The sequence below is a fragment of the Musa acuminata genome, chromosome BXJ2-4 (genome assembly GCF_036884655.1).
Source record: "Musa acuminata AAA Group cultivar baxijiao chromosome BXJ2-4, Cavendish_Baxijiao_AAA, whole genome shotgun sequence".
NCBI classification, from domain to species: domain Eukaryota; kingdom Viridiplantae; phylum Streptophyta; class Magnoliopsida; order Zingiberales; family Musaceae; genus Musa; species Musa acuminata.
Window position 1 is genome coordinate 23,272,143 of NC_088341.1, and position 14,153 is coordinate 23,286,295.

The following is a 14,153-nucleotide window of genomic DNA, read 5'->3' on the forward strand; positions in this document are numbered from 1 at the left end:
TTAGGGTTTGAATAAGTAAGTAGTCCTTGGCTTCGTCTTCCTGCTTCCTCCTGATCCTGTCACTTCGATCCTCTCACGGTCGCCGCCGCTGGTTGCTTCAGGCAAGCCTCCCCTTCCCCACCCCATATGTTGTCTCGCGCTTCCTCTCGCTCGTCATTGGAGAGAAATCGGTGAATGTATCTGCATCGTCCCATCCAGAAACGCCGCTTCTTATTTCGCCACCCTTTTCCCTCTAATATTCCTTCTTGATACATGATATGGAAGAATCTTTAGATAGGGATTCATCCCCTCTGTTTTCCGAGGAGGTAAAAGAAGGAAGAAGAACACTGCACAGGAACATGCACATTTCATCATATAGGTGGCAGACAATATAGCTTCCTGCTATCAAACTGTCAGATGTTAGGAAGGGTTGAAGCATTTCTTGCTCCCTGAAATATATATCGTGAAACCATGAACATTTTGATAAAAATGGATTTATTATTTGCCCACTACCAGAGGTAGTAGAGTCCATTCGACAAGAAACCAACTCGATCTGTAACAGGTTGCTAAGGGTTATCAAGAAAGGGAATTGATGATGGCCTTGCAGTTCCAAGGCCACAAGAAGAGCTTGTGAGAAAAAAAAGGGTAGCTATGGATCAATTCGAGATCTAATCATGTTCTATGCGCTCTCAAAGAGTCGCATTGCTTCTGCTACGTTGGGCAACGAGGGGATTGCACCCTTCTTGGTGGTGGTGATCGCCCCGCACGCATTGGCAAACCTCAGCACCTCCCTCAGCTTCTTCTCATCCTGCAGCCCAACACGCATCTCCGTACGGTAAGTATCTGGTGGCGGACAAGTGCTGAAGCAAACTGGTGATGGGATGTCACTCACCTGCAGCGCAGACGGGTCCTCGACGATCCGCCGGAGCAGTGCGCCGACGAACGCGTCTCCGGCCCCCGTCGTGTCCACCTGCTCCACTGTGAAGGACGCGACGGCGCCATGGAAATCCTTGGAGTTGGTCAGAGCAAGAGAGTTCGTTTTTTAGCTTGGCCTGCTCACTGGCGTTTGAGGTAGAGTAGTTCTAAGCAAGTAGAGATGTGTTCTATACCTTGGTGTAGTACTTGCAGCCCTTCTCACCGAGCGTCACCAGGAGGAGCTTCAGGCTTGGGCGCCAGAGCTGCGCGATCACCTCGTCTTCCACCGAGTCATGGCCCGTGAGGAACTCGAGCTCGACGTCGCTGACCTTTATGATGTCTGCCTCGTTCCAGATGCTCAGGATCTGCTTGCGAGCCTCCTCAGGCGATGTCCAAAGCGGCAACCGGAGGTTGGGGTCGTACGACAGCAGCGCCCCGGCTTCCTTGGCCACCTCCATGGCTTTCAGATGAGCCGATCTGCAGGGCTCCGTGATCAAGCTTATCGATCCGTAGTGGAAGATTGCAGCCTGCAGATCCATCCATCCAAATTTATGAGTAATAAAAGGAAAGAGAATTAGACTCTTTTGATTTCTTGGCGGAGACGAATCACATGCTCATCACAAGAATCCATGCACCAAGAAAAGATGAGCAGATCCTATAGAACAAAGACATAAAGGATCGACCTTTCTGATGAGATCAAGGTTGAGCTCGGCTTCCGTGAGCAGCATGTCGGCGCTGGGGTTGCGGTAGAACATGAACTCACGCTCGCCGTCGGCCCGAAGCGTGACGAAGGCGAGGGCGGTGCGGGCCCCGGCGTCAAACGTGACGCCGGTGTCGTCCACGCCGTTCTCCCGCAGGATCGCCGCCAGCATGCGGCCGAACTCGTCGTCGCCCAGCTTGCCGACGAACGCAGCGCGCCCGCCGAGTCGGGCCACGGCGATCGCCACGTTGGCCGGGGCGCCGCCGGGGGCCTTAAGGAACCCCGGGGCCTCCGCCAGCGACACCCCCGACACCGTCGGCACGAAGTCGATGAGCATCTCGCCGAAGCTCACGATGAGGCCTTCGCCGGAGTCGGCCATCTTTTAGGTGTTCGAAAGGGAGGAGAGACGAGAAGAATGAGTTATACGGGACAGAAGAAGAAAAAGAAGAGAAGGGGAGGTGGGTGTAATAAACACGGAGGGGGAGTGGGTGGCATGGAATGGTCAAACTATGTTAGCTTCGGTTGGAAAGTATAATACAATGGGAAGGAGACCTGTGGGAGAGATATATGCTCTAAAATTGATTCACGATACGGTGTGCTTTTGGCCTGGCACATAAGAGTGCCTACAGAGTTCTTAGGAGACCTGATTTGACTTTGCTTCCTCTCCGTTGTCTAATTGTGTCTTTGGAGGGTATGGTAAGCTTGAAGTCAATATAATTTGTTAGGTATAATATAAGAGACTAGACTTTTGTGGTCCAAAATGTCTGCTGGGTATTCCAAGAAGGGTTGAGATCGGATACATGAATCTTGGATTAGGTTCCACCTGTATGCATGCAACTCTTATATTAATATTTTAAAATATTAATATAAGATTTTAGGGTTTCGGAATCGACAGAAAGGATAAATTGCTTATTGATATTAGATGAAACCATTTCATTGGTTGACCGCTCATAGGTTCACGAGAAATTACTCACGATTTTATCCTTTCGTAAACTTCAAAAAACATTAGTTAGAGAGATCTGGTGAACTTATAAGCCCTTGGTTCTCATATTTCTTAACCAACGTGGGATTAAATGATATTATCAATTATTTATAAGGATATTTATGTTTTTTGATTTTTCTAGTCAGATCATAATAGAATCGGTTCGTTTAGAACTGAATCAGAATTTCAATATTCATTCAAGAACTGGAATCAAATTGAATCACCTCGGTTTTGGTTTGGTTGGAAACCATCGATCGGTAAACCATGAGGAGCATGGTTCGGTTCCGGTTGCTAAATATAGCCAACGTCAAACCGGGATTTGGTTTTCAAGCAGCAGCACCTTGTAATGACTGAAACATATCCACACGTCACTTTTCCTCTCTTTGCACACAGCATAGTCGTGCTTCCTGAAAAGAGAAAAAGGAAAAATAAAAATCTCATGGCTGCTATACCCAAATGCAAGTTGTCACCGACGTGACTTTCCAACTTGCACCATGCCATTGTCATGGGAGCACAACTGTGTCATGGGACCCACCCAAACATTGACATTGGCAATGAAAGACGAACAAAAAATTCTCTGAGCATGCCAAAATCGTCATCCGGTCCAAACAAGAGAAGAGATACACGTAACCTTGGAATCAACAGGTACAATCTTATTTTCACAAAACAAATTTATTATTATCACTGGAATGAATATTGTTCACCAATAATGAATATAAATTCTAGGCATAATGATGCCTGCCCTGCATCATAATCGTCCATTTAATCTTCGTCAAATTTATTGTTATATTTATGTTTTGTTCTTAAACAATTAAACAATTAATATCACGACGACTGCGTCGGATATCATTATTTGTTCTACTTACATGATCTGCGATCACACCTTGGATCGATTCAAGATATACTATCAAATGGGGAAGAATCGACAGCAAGTGCTGATGAGATGCACCAGAGAACCGAGGCAATTAAAAGAATTAGAAGATACAGCACCTACTTAATTAATTACCGCTTCCAAAAAATATTATTTTCTTCCTCGAATGAATTGCTTCTGTCATTGTAGTTTTGTTGTTGATCCCAAATTATATTTGGATACGTTTTCTCCTGGTTTTCGTATCCACATCCTAACCGACCCACGCACACCCCAAATTCCAAACACTTTGGAGTAAATTGCGGGACCCAGTCACATGCGTGTATGGTATTACAGATCGCGAGTGACTTGGGGTCGGTTTTCCGCCTTACCAAACGCTCCACGGGAGGCAGCCATCGGGTTGGTTGGGGGTGAGTCGCTGCCAAACTTACCTTTGCGATGCCCGCTGACGTTATCTACGTCGATCATTAGTTTACCGGCGCCACGTCGTCTCTTTGTCACTTTCTCGCTCTCACCATCAATGCGTGAAGATGGCCATCGCAAATATCTTTGCAGGCGCGTTTATAGTTATCCGGATGGGATGCGACAACCTTTTCTATTTCGGAAGCGACGATAGATCGAATGGGCCGCCGCCGGCGCTCGCCCGCTACGCCTCGGCGCCCGGCGAGCTCAACGTGGTGGCGGAAGGGACCCCCTTGGTTCGGCGCAGCAGCGCCCCCGCGGGATTCTTCTCCCATCTCCTGATGGATCACCCTTTTCACCGATTCCGTTGTGTCTGATTCGGTGAACTTTATTGTGGGGTGGGTGTGCGTTTGCATCTGCAAGATGAAGTCAAAGCATCAGTGCCGGGGAGGATACGTAGCAAGAAGGTTTGGTGATTGTGATGGGGATACGAACCCTAAGAGGTGCACACGATAGGATATGGCTCGGTGCTAAGGACCATAATGGCATGCCATCATTTGTATCTTGTCACCTTGTTTTGTACGTCATTCCTACCTGGCGCTTTCATTTGTATCTTCTCCCCCGCCTCTACTCCCGGCCAACGTCTCCTAGTCGTGACCCTCATTGCCTCCTTCTCTATCGCCGCCCGCCTCCTCTTCGGTCACAATCGCTCGACCTCCTCTCCTCGCGACGATCAGAACAGAGCAACTTTGCATTTTTTGTCGTAGCCACCGATCATCGCAGTTCCCGGCCAGCAACCATCGTCGCCGCTGCTCCCGGCCAACTATCAACCCCTCGTTCTGTAGCAGTCGCCCTCCAACAGTGCATGCAACAACCGTAGCAAGTATGTTGTCCTGCCTTAACCCCAGCAGAGCACGCACCATCGATTCCTCTTCTTAACCTCGATCGTTTCAATGCCGCCTCCCCTTTGCTTAGCATCTTCTGCCACAATCACAGGTTGCCATCACCAAAGCCTCAACCCCACTGCTCGGCAATCGCCCCCTTGGGTCATAGCAGCTGCAGCCACATCGACGCAGTTGCTTTCCAATCTTGGCGCTCTCACCCTATGCAGCAACAAAAACAGGGCAGCAACTCTTCCTCCAACGCAGTGACCGCAGTGTTAGGATCGGAGCGGCACTAAGAGGGGGGGGGGGTGAATCAGTGCAGCGAATTGAAACTCATAAGTTTGAAAACGATTTCGTAAATGCATAGAGATTTCGATTCGACAATGAATGACTTGGCGAAAGTAACTCGAGTAAAGTGAGAAGATAAAAAACCGAAAGCTTGCTGCTATGTAAATAATGGTTTAAGAAAGGTAAACACTCACACATTCAAGGAACACACCAATTTAAAGTGGTTCGGTCAAAATGACCTATGTCCACTTGCGAAGCCTTCTTCGATGAGACTCCCAACTTCTACTAGCAAATTATTTTGAAGGGGAAGGACAAATACCCCTCTCACAATCTTTTACAAGTGATTTACACTCTTACAAATTTTCAAAGAGAAAGAGGGAGGTGAACACTTAAGCTATTGAAAACAAGACTTGCTAAAGACTTTGCTAAGGCTTTATCTCAATCTCTAACTTCTCAAAGGTTGTATTCTCTACTGAGAATTGAGGGGAATTATAGGCCCCAAGAGGATTCAAATTTGGGCTCCAAATTTGAATTGCTTTTGGGTTTCCCGATGCTAGCGTTGCCACCGCTTGTTAGTGGCGGTGCCACCGCCTGTCAATGTCTAACACTGATAGTGTACTAGCGGTGTCACCGCCTAGTCCGGCGGTGCCACTACCGGACCTCTCGGGTGCTGGGCGGTGCCACCGCCCAATCCAGTTGTTTGCTGGTGGTGTCATCGTCGGAACTCTCGGGTTCTGGGCGGTGCCACCACCTAGACTATTTTAGCTCACTGGTTGGGCTCCAAACTTGGCCCAAACCAGTCCGAACTTGGGCCCAATTGGCCCCTAATCGGGTTATAAGATTAACCCTTAATCCTAACCCTAATTATATGTAAACTATGAAATTAAGACATAGTCCTAAATAAGTTTTTAACCGACAATGTCGAGTTTCCTTCCGGCGAGCTTTTCGGCGAACTTCCGGTGGACTTCCGATACACCCTCGGATTTCTTCTGACGGACTCCCAATAGGCTCCCGGTCTTGTGGCGAGTTTAACGAGTCTTTAGTAAGTAGCCGAACCTTCTCGGTGATCTCCATGAACCTCCGACGATCTCTCCAGCGTACTTCCGAAAACTTCGGCAAGTCCTCGATTTCTTCTCGGATGGTTCCGGCAGCACTTCCGATGAATCTTCGGACTCTCGGCGGACTCTCGAACACCCATCAAACTTGACTCCGGTAGACTTGCTTTATATCTTCAAGCTATCGTAGTTAATCCTACACATTAAAATAAAACTTTGATCAAGATAATTAATCCTAAGTAATTAATCAAGTTGTCCGGCATGTCATTGGTCCCTCGACGCTTCGTCCGATTCTTCAGCGCATCGTCCTCTCTTGCGGCCTATTGCCTAATCGGCCAGTTGACTCCACAACTCTAATATCCTTGGTACAATCTCCGCTCTTCTTGGCCCGATACTCGAATCCACGACCCAAAGCCTTCTGTCGATATGTCGACCGATCCACCGGCCCGACGTCCAATCTTCTAACATGTTCCTCCGGCATAACATGATTTTTCTGCTTTAATTGTCTCATCCTGATCGAAGAATCCTACGTCACTCAAAAATACAGATTAAATTATAAACACATATCAAGTGGTTTCATCATAAAAATACGAGATTCAACAATCTTCCCCTTTTTGATGATGATAACCACTTGATGACAGAGTTAACCTTAACTCCCAAGTTTAAACAAACTCCTCCTATCAATATACCATATTGATAGAACCTTGAATTTAAACTGAATTCAAGTCATTGCAATTATTCATCATAAATATTTGCAACACGTCATCATGCATAACATGATCATACTTCTCCCCCTTTGTCATCAACAAAAGGAGAATTTCCACTATCATGTATTTGGAAATACAAGTTCAACTTATTGCATGAAAAATATAATATCCATTTTTTTCATCATGCAAGTTTGCTATCATCATAGATATACATGGTATTACGATAGCAAGTTTACAATATATAAGCTAGCAAATTTTTTTTAATATTTTAAGACACGCAAGCTAGCAATTTTGAGATGATCAAGAAAGTAACTCTTACTTCTTGAAATATAAGTTTTGCTAGATGTTCAAGTTAACTTTTTGCTTCTTGAGATAGGCAAGATAACACTCCTTGGTAATATTCAAGATAACAATTTCTTCTCTTTTGAGAAGTATAATTTTTGTTTTTTTCTTGAATTGTGCGAGCTAGCAAATTAGCTTTCTAGTATGTTTTGCTCCCCCTTTGTCATTGTCAAAAAGAAGGGAAGACCCTTTACGTTAATTTCTAAATTATGACAAAGGTAAATAGCATAGATGAAAATTCAAGTCTTGAATGTCAAAATAATTATTTTATCATAATATTTCATCATGCATCATTATCATACGTTAAAATATTGCATGCATAATACCAAATCATCATATATATTTTCAAAACATATAAACTCATCATTATATGCATGATTCCAAATCATCATTCATATTATTTCAATCATTGTTTCAATCATCACTATAACTCATCATGCACAAAATGTAAAATTATCTAATATGATATAAACATTTATTTTTAAAATATTTATCATTATTTTCATATATGATAATAAAGTATTCATGATACCGAACATTAAATCAATATTTTTAAGTATTTATCACTTCATGATTGTTGGTACCAAACATGTATGAGAAAAATATTTTTTTTTTCTTAAACATTTATCATTTAAAGCATTCATGATACACATCATATGCAATACATCACATACATCATCATAATAAACAGTATATGTATCATTCCAAATCATAAATATTTCAAATCATCATAGTATTAATCTGTCAAATTATATCCTACCATCCATGATCATAACTTTTCTCATTTTATCATTATAAACAAGAAAGAATAAGGGAAGAATAAAATAGTATAAAATATTTCAATTATTTCAAGGCATACAAGCCATAAATCCAACGGCATCATGTCATGAAAGATAAGACCTCTTGAATTACAAAAGACATGATTCATTTTATCAAATCTCTTCTTTTTATAAATAACAAAAATTGTAAGTGTACAAAGAAGAGATCGTGATTAAAAAAAATATCAAGTAGTAAATCCAAGAAATCAAGATCATGATTTGAATATAAACTCATTCAAATTCAAATCGTCAAATTCATCAAAATCTCAACATTACTTTCAAGAGATTCAAAATGTTATACATAGATTTATCATAATAATCATCAAGATCAATAAGATAGAGAAAAATAATTTTCAAGAAAAAAATATTTTTTCTCTTTTTAGTTATTTCAAATCATATGATTTTATTTCATTTATGCCAAATAAAAACATGTATCATGTTTAAAACCGAAAGTGTAAGATTTATTACGACAAACATCAATAAGACACTTTCATTATGATAAAAATCAATAATCCGTAAATCGCAAGATTCATCATGCATAATTTCGAATTATAAAACCATTAAACATGATTTTAAATCAATATGCTAAAGTTTTTTGTATGAAAACATACATCATACTTAAAACCGAAAATGTAACATTTCATCATGATAAAAATCGATAATCCATAAATTACTTAAAAATCACTATGCATAATTTTGAAATTTATTAAGCATGATCATTATGCATTACATTAAAACATGATTTCAAAATATTTAATATTTTCATTACATAATTTCATCATTATGCATCATCATATTTTCAAATTCGTACATGCACAATTTTAAAACCATACATTTCATTTTTCATTCATGATACAAATAAATCAATCATCATTATGAGCATATCATACATGATATTCAAGCATTCATGATACATCATTTTGGCAACATGATCATAGCTTTTCAATTAATGATATCTAAATGTCAAAGTTCATTACATCCTATCATGCATGATCATTAACTTCTCATTTGTATTTCATGCATAATTTCATTTCATCACATTAGGAACATCAAGAAGAATTAATTGGGTGATGAAATAAATATTTCATGAATACACAAATTTTATATCATAAGTGTTTCATGCATTCATATCATCACATGAAGGAATATAAAAAAATTTGGTGATGAGATATTACTTCATGAATACAATAAAATTCATATAGCATATCATGGTTTATTAGAATTAGTCTTCTTTTTGGTGAATAGCAAAAAGAATAGTAGGAGAGCAAGATCTCAATTCATGCATATCAAATATTCAATCATCAAAATCATGATTCATCTAGAAAATTCTCCTCTTTAAATATTCAAAGAGAGAATCATGATGAACAATCTTGATTTACATAAAGTTTCAAAACATAATTATCAAGATCATAAATACTAAAAGACCATGAAACATTTCGACAAATCTCCTTTTAAATAGAAAACAATCTTGATTCATTCAATAGAAAATTCAAATTATAATTACGAGAAATCAAGATCTTGATTTCAATAAAACCCATTAAATTCAAATCATTTTCTTAATCCATAAGATTCATAAAAATAATACAAATGGATTTATCAAAGTCAATAAGATAGAGAAAAAAAAATTTCAAGAAAAATACTTTTCTCTATTTAGTTGTTTCATACAAGCATGCCTTTGTCCTTTTTGTGCAAATATATATATATATATATATATATATATATATATATATATATATATATATATATATATATATATATATATATATATATCATCAATCATTTAGGATCGAAAAATAAAATTTGTCATAAAAACCATCAAGATTCTAATCATTATTTCATTCTACACATCATGAGAACAATAAATTTGCACTATAGACAATCTCATGTTTTATCATTCAAGCTAGCATATATTTTTGCAATTAGCAAGCTAACAATTTTCTTTTTCTTTTATAATAGTGATTCAATCATATCATGTGATAAATATATCATAATTACAAAACAGTATTGAATCATAAAGAAAATCAATTTATGCATAAAATGTTCTAAGCATCAAGGTACATTTTCTCAAATTATGGGTATCGAAAAATCAAGAGAAAACAACTTAATTATTCATTTTGAAAAATATTCTCTTTAATAAAATAAGAGAATTATGATTAATAATCTTGATTTATAAAATGAATACTCAAGTTATAATTCCGAAAAATCAAGAGAATCGTGATTCATTTTAACAAATCTCCTCTTAAATAAAAAATGTAAAGAATTCTTAGGAAATCATGAAAAAGATAGAATTCATTCAATCTTGTAAGAGAACAAGACATTAATTCATGCATATAGAATCTTCACTTAAGCATAAGAAATCTCAATTTACAAATTTCAAAAAATCAAGATAAAGCTAATTTAAATCATCAAATCAAGATCATTTTCAAGAGATGCACAAAAGTGATACAAATAGATTCATTAATTTCTCTTTTTAAAAAATCGATAAAGTCAGAAAAATAAATTTTTTAAGAAGAAACCTTTTCACTTTTTAGTTGTTTTAATTCATGTGATTTATTTCATACATACATGTTCTTTTCTTTTATGGCAAATAAAAACATGCATCAATGTTTAGGATCGAAAAAAAAAATCATAAAAATCATCATGCATAACTTTTAAAATCTCATGCATAAAATCGTCAATCATGGTATCAAAACATTTAATATTTTTATTACATTATTATGCATTAGTTTTATTAAACATTATTTTGAATTATTCTTATAGATAACTAAAACTTCTTTAGTTTTAATTTATGTGATTGACTTTATATTAGCATGCTCAAATTTTGTTCTTATGTCAAAACCATACATCATGTTTGAAAACCAAAGACAAGGTTCATAAAAAAATCATCAAGCCTTCCATACAAAAGCCATGCATCGTCATTGAAAATCAATATGGAAATCATCAAAATACACATTCTTGCTTCTCAAGCACATACATATGATCATTAGATTTAAATCTAACATTTTATTCTATAAACATAAAACATGTAATTTTTTTTTAAAAATAATTATTTAAAAAAATACATCACGGAAAACATCAAGTAATTTCAAAATAAATTAAGGGGGTTTCGATTACCTCATCGTTTAAAGTCGTTAAGGCGTAGTTTGTCACCTTGCCTTTCTTGATTTTCTCCTCATCTTCGGAGGAGCTCAATTCATCCCAATTTTTGTTCTTCTTGCATTCAAAGCAAGTAGTTCGGTTCTTTTTGCTTTTAAATTTTTGTTTCATTTGTAGTTTAAGTTCATCATCACTTGAGCTTATGCTCGAGTGGTCTTCATGAGTTCTATGTCCCAAATCCTTCCTGTCCTTTGGAAGGTTGTTCTCGAGTTCCCTTTTTGTCACATTATTCATTTCATAGGTTATTAGAGACCCAATTAGTTCTTCGAGTGAAAATGTTTTAAGATCCTTGGCCTCTTGAATGGTAGTAACTTTTGGATCCCAACTCTTTGGAAGGGATCTTAGAATTTTAGTTACTAATTCAAAGTTAGACAAATCTTTACCAGGAGCATTGAGTCCATTGATGACATCCGTGAAACGAGTATACATGTCTCCGATGGACTCACTTGGTTTCATCCGGAAAAGTTCGTAAGAATGCACAAGAATATTGATTTTGGACTCTTTCACTCTGCTAGTGCCTTCATAAGTGACCTCAAGAGTTCTCCAAATATCAAAAGTCAAATCACAATTCGAAACGTGATTAAATTCATTTTTGTCAAGTGCACAATATAAGGCATTCATAGCCTTTGCATTTAAAGAAAACATCTTCTTCTCCAAATCATTCCAATGGTTCATTGGAAGAGAAGACATTTCAAATCCATTTTCGACTATGTGCCATAAATTCAAATCCAAAGAAAGTAAGAAAACTCTCATTCGAGTTTTCCTATAAATGTAGTCCATCCCATTGAAAAAGGGAGGACGAATGAGAGAGTAACCCTCTTGAAGACCGAAAAGAGCAATTTCTATTTATGTGTTAAACCAAAGTAGAAAACCGTGGGTCTGATACCAATTGTTATGATCGGAGCGGCACTAAGAGGGGGAAGGGGAGGGGGGGGGGGGTGAATTAGTGCAGCGGATTAAAACTTATAAGTTTGAAAACGATTTCGTAAATGTGTAAAGATTTCTATTCAACAATGAATGACTTAGTGAAAGTAGCTCGAGTAAAGTGAGAAGATAAAAACCGAAAGCTTGCTGCTATGTAAATAATGGTTTAAGAAAGGTAAACACTCACACATTCAAGGAACACATCAATTTAAAGTGGTTCGGCCAAAATGACCTACATCCACTTGCGAAGCCTTTTTCGATGAGGCTCCCAACTTCCATTAGCAAATCACTTTAAAGGGGAAGGACAAATACCCCTCTTACAACCTTTTACAAGTGGTTCACACTCTTACAGATTTTCAAAGAGAAAGAGGGAGGTGAACACTTAAGCTATTGAAAACAAGACTTGCTAAAGACTCTGCTAAGGCTTTATCTCAATCTCTAACTTCTCAAAGGTTGTATTCTCTGCTGAGAATTGAGGGATATTTATAGGCCCTAAGAGGATTCAAATTTGGGCTCCAAATTTGAATTGCTTTTGGGTTTCCCGGTGCTGGCGGTGCCACCGCCTGTTAGTATCTAACACTGATAGTGTACTGGCGGTGCCACCACCTAGTCCTCTCGGGTGTTGGGCGGTGCCATTGCCTAATCCAGTAGTTTGCTAGCGGTGCCACTGTCGGAACTCTCGGGTTCTGGGCGATGCCACCGCCTAGTCTGGCGGTGCCACTGCCTAGACTATTTCAGCTCACTGGTTGGGCTCCAAACTTGGCCCAAACCAGTCCGAACTTGTGCCCAATTGGCCCATAACCGGGTTATAGGATTAACCCTTAATCCTAACCCTAATTACATGTAAACTATGAAATTAAGACATAGTCCTAAGCAAGTTTTTAACCGGCAACGTCGAGTTTCCTTCTAGCGAGCTATTCGATGAACTTCTGGCGGACTTCCGATACACCCTCAGATTTCTTCCGGCGGACTCCCAGCAGGCTCCCGGTCTTGTGGCGAGTTCAGCGAGTCTTTGGCAAGTAACCGAACCTTCTCGGTGATCTCTACGAACCTCCGATGATCTCTCCGGTAGACTTCTGAAACTTCGGCAAGTCCCTGATTTCTTCTCGGTTGGTTCCAGCAGCACTTCCAACGAATCTTCGGACTCTCGGCGGACTCTTGAACACCCATCAAACTTGACTCTGGTAGACTTGCTTTATATCTTCAAGCTATCGTAGTTAATCATGCACACTTAAAATAAAACTTCGATCGAGACAATTAATCCTAAGCAATTAATCAAATTGTCCAGCATGTCATTGGTCCCTCGACGCTTCGTCCGATTCTTCGGCGCATCGTCCTCTCTTGCAGCCTATTGCCTAATCGGCTAGTTGACTCCGCAACTCCGATATCCTTGGCACAATCTCCGCTTTTCTTGGCCCGATGCCCAAATCCACGGCTCAAAGCCTTCTGTCGATACGTTGACCGATCCACTAGCCCAACGTCTAATCTTCTGACATGTTTCTCCGGCATAACATGATTTTCTTGCTTTAATTGTCTCATCTTGATCGAAGCATCCTGCATCACTCAAAAACGTAGATTAAATCATAAACACATATCAAGTGGTTTCATCATCAAAATACGAGATTCAATATGCCGCACTGCCCTCGGTGTCCACCTCATTGGCAACTTTGCATCGACAGTGCTGATGCCCTTGACCGACACTAGAAATAGGAGCTGAGATTACAGATTTGCAGTCTTACGCAATGGCCACCGATAACTCAGTGAAAGCATATATGGAAGCATTGGAAATCAGAATTGAGAAACGGCTACAAGAAACACCTAATGATTTCAAAAAGAGCTTACTGGAGAGCCTCAGCAAATTTCAACAAGATAGGAGCTTAAGTTCTACGTTGCACAAATCTGAAAATACAGGAAAAGGGCCCCAAGATTGTGACATAAACTATCTACGGATTAAGGTAGAATTTCTGAGATGGGAAGATGGAGATCCGACTAGTTGGATCTCTAGGGCGGAAATTTTTTTTCGTTTTCACAGAATCCTAGAAGAATCCCAGGTAGAAGTGGCCTCAATCTAGCTCGATGGCGATGCAATCCAATTGTACTATTAGTATAAAACTTGCCACGGAGTTTCTTTGT

The 14,153-nt window shown here is 39.3% G+C and overlaps 1 protein-coding gene across 1 annotated transcript; it reads right to left on the minus strand.

Annotated features, from left to right (window-relative positions):
- Window positions 1-457: 457 nt before the first annotated feature.
- LOC135610134 (fructokinase-1-like) lies at window positions 458-2,069 on the minus strand. The gene is made up of 4 exons (XM_065104245.1): window positions 1,578-2,069; window positions 1,089-1,421; window positions 872-988; window positions 458-787 (listed from the first exon to the last, which is right to left on the minus strand). The coding sequence occupies exons 1-4, from the start codon at window positions 1,971-1,973 to the stop codon at window positions 659-661; spliced, it is 975 nt and encodes a 324-aa protein (XP_064960317.1). The 5' UTR covers window positions 1,974-2,069; the 3' UTR covers window positions 458-658.
- Between the last annotated feature and the right edge of the window lie 12,084 nt (window positions 2,070-14,153).

Bases quoted from the DNA above. Each gene is read 5' to 3' on its own strand.
- LOC135610134 (XM_065104245.1), bottom strand. From the start codon at position 1,973: ATGGCCGACTCCGGCGAAGGCCTCATCGTGAGCTTCGGCGAGATGCTC. The intron at 1,422-1,577 runs GTCGATCCTTTA...ATGGATCTGCAG, and splicing joins ACCTTGATCTCATCAGAAAG to GCTGCAATCTTCCACTACGG. The intron at 788-871 runs GTGAGTGACATC...GTTGGGCTGCAG, and splicing joins AGGACCCGTCTGCGCTGCAG to GATGAGAAGAAGCTGAGGGA.